General features: G+C 36.8%; 1 protein-coding gene across 1 annotated transcript; it reads left to right on the top strand.

The window, feature by feature from the left end:
- Nucleotides 1-4,037: 4,037 nt before the first annotated feature.
- SPATA45 (spermatogenesis associated 45) lies at nt 4,038-8,475 on the top strand. Its single transcript, XM_032215437.1, has 2 exons — nt 4,038-4,275; nt 8,456-8,475. The coding sequence occupies exons 1-2, from the start codon at nt 4,038-4,040 to the stop codon at nt 8,473-8,475; spliced, it is 258 nt and encodes an 85-aa protein (XP_032071328.1).
- The last annotated feature ends 214 nt before the right edge of the window (nt 8,476-8,689 follow it).

Below are 8,689 nucleotides of genomic sequence, written 5' to 3' on the forward strand. Positions count from 1 at the left end.
GATTGTTAGTGAAGAGTGGCCGTTTCTCAACAGCTATTAAAACTTGGGAACTTCATTTCAGTGAAAAATGCAGTTCTGCAAAGCATAGGTACGTGTCAGTGAGCATGTGAATTAGAAAGATCAAGGCATCATTGTTTACTTGGATTTCAAAAGGCTAATGAAGCCTCTCAACAAAGATTTCTAAGCAAACTTCCTCTTTTGTTAAAGAACAAAAATCTGAAAGGTTAAAATAAATGTTATTTCAATGGCTAGAACTATACAAATAGTGGGAGCCAACTCGGTCAGTGTACAATATGTTATATTACTGATCAGTGGCTTGAGCTCCAGAGTAATCCAGACAAATAAAAAGTTCCTCAGCAGTTTTAAAACTTTAAATAATGTAAATAAATGGTTAAACTATTAAATGAAGTGCTGCCAAGTGTATAATTGACACATAGCTTTAAAAAGATAGATTTGTGAAGGATGGGGCCATTAATGGCTATTTGTCTTGGTGCTACAGTGGTGGGTTGCAGGTGGTACTCCCCGGTAAGGGTGTATCTGAGCCTGCCTGGAGCACCGGATACCATTCTGGTATGATGCTCCGGAGGGCCCACTCGCTCACCCAAGTTCCTTACCTGTCTTTTAAGACTTCTGCACTTTTGCGCACATGCATGGCACATACAGCACCTGTGTGACACTCTGCGGAGCAGCTGGAGTGTCACGAAGGCTCACGGAAGCGCTAAGACGCATGTGCGTGCTGTATGCTTTCATGTGTACGCCGCAAGGCCCATTCCAACCATACCGGTTGGAACGGGATCCGGAATCCACCACTGTGGTGCTAGTATGAGTTGCTAGAGGAGAACCAGTAATTATAGTGCTTCTGGCAGTTGAAGTTATCAGTAGCTTTAATCAATATTAGAGTAAACAAGCTGTGGTGGTGTTGCACATAAAACCATAAGCAACAACACTATATGATGATAGTCTTGAGAGACCAGGAGGAAGAGCCCCAAACAATGATTGGTTAAAACAAAGCTTGAGTCCAAAGGAGGAGGGATGGTGAAAATGTTCCTAGTTTTCAGGAGAGTGAAAGGGAAGAGGTACTTTGAGACTTGCAAGATTGATGTTAGCCTTGCAAGGTATCCAAACAAGAAGCTCAACCAGTTGTACTAGTTATACCCTTATTGTGAAGTTAACAGAATCTTGTGAATCTGAAAATACTTCAGAGGGGGACTTAGTGACATCTCCTGGCATGTTTGGGCAGAAACCATCTGTTTTAAAGTTCTTTATGCTTTTGAAAAATAATAGACTATAGTTCTAGAGATGGCAACCTCAGATTCCAAAGAGGAGCTTAAAAATTCTACTTTTAAACTATTCAACTAAAATGGTGCGTCACAACTTCTGAAGTTGAAGATGAGGGTTTTGCACCAGTGGTGGGTTTCATTTTTTTTTACTACCAGTTCTGTGGGTGTGGCATAGCTTGGTGGGTGTGGCTTGGTGGGCGTGGCAAGGGAAGGATACTGTGAAATCTCTCTACTCCAGGAGAAGATTATTGCAAAATCCCTATTCCCTCCCAATCAGTTGTGACTCAGAAGACAGAGAATATATGGGGGTGGGGCCAGTCAGAGTTGGTATTTGCCAATTTTCCGAAATAATCAAAATTTCTGTTACTGGTTCTCCAGAACTGGTCAGAACCTGCTAAATACCACCTGATTTGCACCCATTGTATTAGAAATGCCCCTATGAACTTTATACCATACCATACCATACTATACTCAATTACATTTTAAGTTAATGCTTGATCATTCCCCTATAATCCTTCAATGTGTTGTCATAAGAAAGACTATTAAACAGCTTTTATTGTAATTTGGCCACGCAGGAAGTTCACAGGTGTGAATTATGTCATGCAAGAGGGGGAAAAACAGATTTATCATGTTTATTCTTTGATCAGGGAAAAGACTTGTATTTCCAGGTTCTTCATAATATCAGAAGTGTCTTCATAATCTCATAAGTGTCAATATCTCTAGAAATGAAGCAGTGGTCTATATAATATATACTCCACATCAGATTATACTCTCAATTTTTTTAACAATTTTCAAAGAAAATGTTAATTACATTGTTGATAGGCATCTGTGTAAATATGCCTGAACCTTTATCTGACAAGACAGGAAAAGAGGTAGACTACACCTTTCAGAATATTTTCTAAACAGGATACACGCCTCCTAAATTACTAACATTCTCTAAATAAACTTTTAGAACATTACAGGATTTATCACTCTCAAGTGACTATCCTGAAAAGACTCAGAGAGATCCTAGAGATTTTGCAAGTATCTAGAAATACCAACTGGAACATGGACTTTTTGGCTGATATTCTTCAGAGCTACAGTTGTACTTACTATTCCTAGCATTGTAAATCTGTCTAACAAACAGGATATGTAAATAAGAATCAACTCTATAGGAAAAACTGAATAGAAAAGGAAGGAGAAAGATCTTATCATGGGAAATCACATCAGACTATCCAGAAGGAAGGAGAGATTTGAAAAGGTCCATCAGGATACCCACATGAAGGAAATATTCATAATCACAGAATGGGGGCAAGGGATGAAAGAATGGTGTATGGATTTAAAAACTATGTAGGAACTATATATGATTTTTTTCTACCGTGAAGAATTCCAAAGAGTCCTTGCTGACCAAGCATATGTACATAGAATTGAAAAAGTGCTCAAAAATAAATAGGGAAGAGAAAATGCAGACCAATTCTAATCAAATAAATTGGCTAGCGAGAGAATGTCAATAGCTGAATTAAGAGGACTAATGCAGCATCTTTGATGGAATGAGGTTTTACCCTATACAGCAATATTTTTGTGACAGTCTTCTCCAGAACTAAACTTCTACTATTCAGGTGATGGGTATCCTGGATCTTCTAGATCTTGGGAATTAGAACTACTGTTCCTGATCTTGTTTCTAGTTTGTTTTTAATGGTCTTTGAAGAATGTTTTAGTCTTTTTGTATATCACGCAGAGTCACATTTCTGAGATAGGTGGCCATATACATTTGATAAATCAGTACCTATCCAGCTGGAACACTTGAACATCTTCCCTACAATAAAGAAAGGCTTTGGGGCATCTTCACTTGGAAAATAGCCATTGAGGTAGAAAGTTATTGAGAGGAATAAAAACCACATGATGGATAAAATGAACAGAGAATTTTGTTCCTCTCTCACAAAATGATGATAGGTCATCCAATGAAGCTGACTAGTGGGAGATTGGAAACAGTCAAAAGAATGCTTTCCCTCAAAAATGTATTAACTGAGAAAATAATTACCATAAAACCCTAGTAGTCTGTTACATACTTTAGAGCCGAGGTGGCGCAGTGGTTAAATGCAGCACTGCAGGCTACTTCAGCTGACTGCAGTTCTGCAGTTCGGCTGTTCAAATCTCACCGGCTCAGGGTTGACTCAGCCTTCCATCCTCCAGAGGTGGGTAAAATGAGGACCTGGATTGTTGTTGGGGGCAATATGCTGACTCTGTAAACCGCTTAGAGAGGGCTGAAAGCCCTATGAAGCGGTATATAAGTCTTAACTGCTATTGCTATTGCTATTAACAGCAAATTTGTTAAATACATCGAGGACAGATCTAACAAAGGCAGTTGGGTTTGGAAAATCCAAGACCACTTGCAGGTGATAGTGGTGAGAGATGGTTATATCTCTAACTCCTCAGAGGCGTCTGGTTTATTATTATGAAAAACAGTACAGGACTAGCTTTGGCCTCATCCAGTAGGGCCATTGTTGTTATTAGCTGTTATTAGGAATGGATTTTAGGACGATTAGTACATAAATTGTCTGCATTGGAAATGAATATTTTTCTCCCTTCAGATCAGCTGCATCATCTTTTCTAGCAAGTACATATCAGGCGTCATCTCTATAAGAACAGATTAGTTTTGCCTGTTTTCAGTGATAAAAAGTATTAAGCAAATGAGGCCTGAGTATTTTGTATTATATGCATTGTTGTTTTAAAAAACAGGAATTCATCTCATGGTAACAAGAAGCACATTTTACTATAATGGCTAAAGATGCGAAAAAGCGCTTGCTTGAATATAATAAGCTGAGGGAATCGAGATGCTTGATAGAAGGAAATAATGAAACTTGTTGGCTCAGGCCCCAGAAAAAACATTATCCTCAAAGTAATCGAGCTTCAGTAGAGAACTACAAGGAAGAAAAAAAGGAGTATGACAGTGGCAGGACATCCTGGATAAAAATAACTCCTCTTAATAAAGAAAAACGGCATTTTCCTGAAAAAAGTAAGTTTGAAAATATTGCACTTCAAATAAATATTGAACTTCACACACCTGTAATTTCTTCTCAAAATTAAGAGGAGGGATTCAGTTGTGATGGGTCTATTATCCTATTGCTGCAAACTAAATTTGTATCAGTCAAGATATTTAATGTACTGAGTGTGTCTATGTGTCTATGTGTGTACACTACATATGTATGTACTTGCATCACTTCTGCTTTTGTGGTTAAGCTAATCATCCTGGGTCATTAAGTAAGATATTACATGATCACAACTTGCAATTTTACTGCTGTTTTTTCTCTTTACTCTGTCCCAAAGATGCTTTTTTTTTCAAGAGGCAAGTGGACTTTCTAGTTTTTTCTTTGAAGACATTTAGCTTCTCATCCAAGAAGATACTTCAGCTTTCTGAAGAAGCTTCTTGGATGAGGAGGGAAAGGTTGTCTCTTGAAAAAAAGCACCTTTGGGACAACCATGACTTGGATGATGATTGAGAATCTCCATAGGCATTTACTCTGCTTGTTTGGAAGCTGGTTATGAAGAGCACAAATGTCAATTATGTAACTATGGGGACATTGTGATGGCCATAAATGCGAGGATTGGTTGAAAAACCCTTTTTTCCAAATGTAACTTTGAACTGTTGCTAAACAAGGAAGTTGGTAAGCGAGCATTACCTATATGTACAGTCAGGGGTTAAATCCGCCCGGTTCGGCCAAACCAGTAGGGACAAATGTCCGTGGTTCTGCAAACCGGTAGTAAAAAAAAAAAGCTTCCAAGGATCGAGTGGCTCAGCTTTTTTTTTGCTTTTTAAAGCATTATTTTCCTGCCAGTTCGGGCAAATAGGCAGGGAAAAAAATGCTGTTAAAAGTGAAAAAAAGTTGGCCACGCCCACCCAGTCACATGACCCCCCCCCCCCCCCCGCACCAAGCCACGTCCACAGAACCGGTGGACAACAAAATTAGATTTCACCACTGTGTACAGTATATAAAATTGAACCCAGCTATATGGTAAGTATCTAGAGACAGCTCTCTGAAAAGCATTTTCTGAAGATCACATACTTTCCCTGGAAGGCTAAGATCTCTAGGTGTAGACATCCTTTTCCTTCCAAAAACAATCAGAAAACGTTTTAAATTATACTTCCTTTTTCTTCTCAACAGATGCAATGGTGAGAAGACGAGATTAAAGGGACATTAGACCTAATGCAATTCTGTAAACAAATTCCAAGTTGATTGCATGAATAAAAGCTTCCTCCCCAAATGCTTGTAGCATACATTAATGTTTCTATTGTTTCCCTGGTTGAAAGGAGACAATAAGGAAACATCTTCTCCAGCTATTTCCTTGGAGTCCTTGCAGAATAAAAAGGTTGTAATCAATAAATAATTATCCTAGTATTCTTGTCCATTTACCTGCAGTTTGCCCCAGCATGTGAACATGTGAAAACATGCTATCTGGTTAGAGTATATATTATTTAATAAATAAATTTGGATATTGAAATATATGATAGAAGTCTTTCCATATTCGTGTCATCTTAATAGGAGCTAACAGGCACCTTTCTCTATCATCACACCTGCTCTTGGTTACCTCCTAAGGTCCACATGATCCCAATCCCTCATCTTTCAAGAATGCCTTAAAACTCTGGCACTTCCTCTAAGTGCCAATTTCTAGATATATAATCAAAATGACTTCCTCGGCACATCACAGGCCCTAATAATACAGGAAGAAATGTTTTTTAACTAGCTACTGTAGGTTATAACCCATACATGATTGCTGGTGCTATTATTCTTGTTTCATTTATGTTACTGTTGGTTCTATATCTTTGTTTTGTAACAGGTCAGGCTAGATTAAATAAGGGTGTTCCCTAATTGTATACCCGTAGTAACAAATCTTTGAATATGATTGGACTTGGAGAGAATGATTGATCCAGAGTTATTCAGAGAGGTCTATGGTTGAATAGACTTGAACCTGGCTCCTCTGAGCTAAACATTATATTACACTGATTTTCACACATTAAAACTATGATAATAGAACCAATTTAGTTTTTTAGGAGGCGATATTATATGTGATTCTGCCAATGCATTACAGTCAATATCATTACTGTTGCTTTTAGCATACGTTCCAAAATATTATTGAGGGAAATAATTATGTTCTCTTCTTTCATTATTTATTAATTCATAAAGATTTATTGGCTGCCCAGTTCCAGTGGTTGCCAAATATAACTTAATATATCTTGTGAATGAAGCAAATAGGTATTCTATTTTACTGAAAACTCTTTGTTCTTAATCACTAACTTTTTGGAAAACAAATACTGATGTTGAATATATAATAGAAGAATAAGCTACTACAATATTCCTAGTCAACATATTTCAGAACACTATAGAGAAACCCAGTGCTTGTTTTTCTAGCCATAATTTTCTCTCGCTTGGCTCATGATTACACAATTCATTTTTATGATCAGAGGAAATCTTGCTGAAGTAGCTTTTTACATTCAAATGTTCAAAGGTGATTTTATAGCCTGCAATAATTTTTACTATTTGGTTGTTTTCAGAGAAAGTTATTGTAAAAATATGAACGGCATCCATTATATTTTATCTCTTTGGGAAAGCATAGGATTTCTTTGTTAAAGACTTGGGAGTTTTTACCTGAAATAAATGCTAGAGTAGAATATGGGAACTTATAAATTACCTCCCTGGATCCTTTCAGTTCAGCATCCTGTGAGCCAAGAAATCCATTTAGTTTGTTGGCTTGCTTTAACCTTATTCAGAAGCCTATCTATTTTCAGGAATCCATATTCAAAACTGTATCAGTGAAATATAGAAGCCTGGAAAATGTACAAGCAAAATGGCCAAGAATCCTCAGAAAAGATGGTCCTGTAGTTAGATTTTTCTCTATTCTCTTAAGGTTTGTTCAGCGCAATGTACATAATTAAAGTGCTGGAATAGGACCTGGGGAACCAAGATCATATCTCTTACCAGTCAAAAGTTCATAAGATGACCTTTAGACAACCACTCCTTCTAAATCCAGTTTATCTCACACGGCTATCACAGAGAAAATGGAGGAGAATCTGCTTACGCATTCTGCCTATGCTTCTAAAACTGTAATAATAGCTAGTTTGGTGTAGTGGTTAAGGCATCAATCTTGGCATGAACCCAACTGGGTAACCTATGGCCAGTCAATTTCAGCAGTGGCAAACCATTTCTGAAAAATCTTGTCAAAAAAACTGCAAGGATTTGTTCAGGCAGTCTCCGAAAATTGAACATAATAGAAGAGAAAGAAAAAAAATATTTAAAAGAAAAATGGGGTAAAAATAAAAAGCATTATTATTAAGGTTAGTTGCACACAGCCTGATATTTAGCCTGGATTTGGCATTTTTATCCACCTCTCAAGTCCCTCCTAAGGATCTGGGATAAGCAGATGTGTTGTTTGATGGTATTAAAAGATATTGTTCCAAGATGTAAGCTATTTCAAAGAAACTTGCCTTTTGCAATTTTGTTAATGCCAGTCGTGTTCAAGTGGTACTCCAGATGTTTTGGGATTGTACTCATGGTGTCTATTACAAGTGATATTCTTTGCTTTCTTGTGCCACCATCACACTATTTTGTGGGTTTTTTTTCCAAGACAGCAAAGAAAAAGTGTACTGGAACTTCCATCTCCAGTTAGAATAAAGCAGCACCCAGATTCCTTGGAAATAAGCTCTCTTGACTATATGAAATGTCTTTTAGTTTATATTTAAAGATATCAGATCAACAGTAAATAATCTGCATCTAGTTATTCTTCTGAGAGGGATGGCTATATATATTTAATAAATGATTGTATACCAATAAAGGAGAATATGTATAACTCAGGGTTGAAATGAGGGGTCCTTGGTGCTCTCTGAGCTGGGTTGTTTTCTTGTAGATGTTTTAAAGTAGTCTAGGAATATATATATAAATCATTGTGAGATATGTAGATCATATTGTGTTATTTGTCACACACCATCCCATTAAAACCACATCACTCCCTGGCATAGTGAATTGAACTGTTCTGACAAGAAACAGATATCAGATGGTTTCAGAAGTCTTGTATAACTTGTATTTATACACATTTCAACTACCATGACATGCTGTAAGATTATTGTATTGTTAACTAACAATAAGAAAAATGTTATATAACCAAGTGATTCTGTTTTTCACCTTGTATTTTTTATCTTTCAGACAATGCAATTTTTGGATGAGAAGACCTATTAGAAACAGTTTCTCTGCTGGAATACTAAAGTTGTATGCATTTTGCCTAATTGAAAAAACAATAACATTGTTTGTTCATGTGTATGCATGTATACATACATACACAAATATTCATTGTTGAAAATGAACTTAACTACATGATTATGGTTAATTTTTAAAATTGATTTGCATGGATTATACAAAGTAAAACATAGTATGATGAAA

Source organism: Thamnophis elegans, chromosome 4 (genome assembly GCF_009769535.1).
Source record: "Thamnophis elegans isolate rThaEle1 chromosome 4, rThaEle1.pri, whole genome shotgun sequence".
Classification (NCBI taxonomy): Eukaryota; Metazoa; Chordata; class Lepidosauria; order Squamata; family Colubridae; genus Thamnophis; species Thamnophis elegans.

Excerpts from the sequence above, each read along its gene's own strand:
- SPATA45 (XM_032215437.1), top strand. The coding sequence starts at position 4,038 with ATGGCTAAAGATGCGAAAAAGCGCTTGCTTGAATATAATAAGCTGAGG. Across the intron at positions 4,276-8,455 it reads ACGGCATTTTCCTGAAAAAA|ACAATGCAATTTTTGGATGA; the intron begins GTAAGTTTGAAA and ends TTTATCTTTCAG.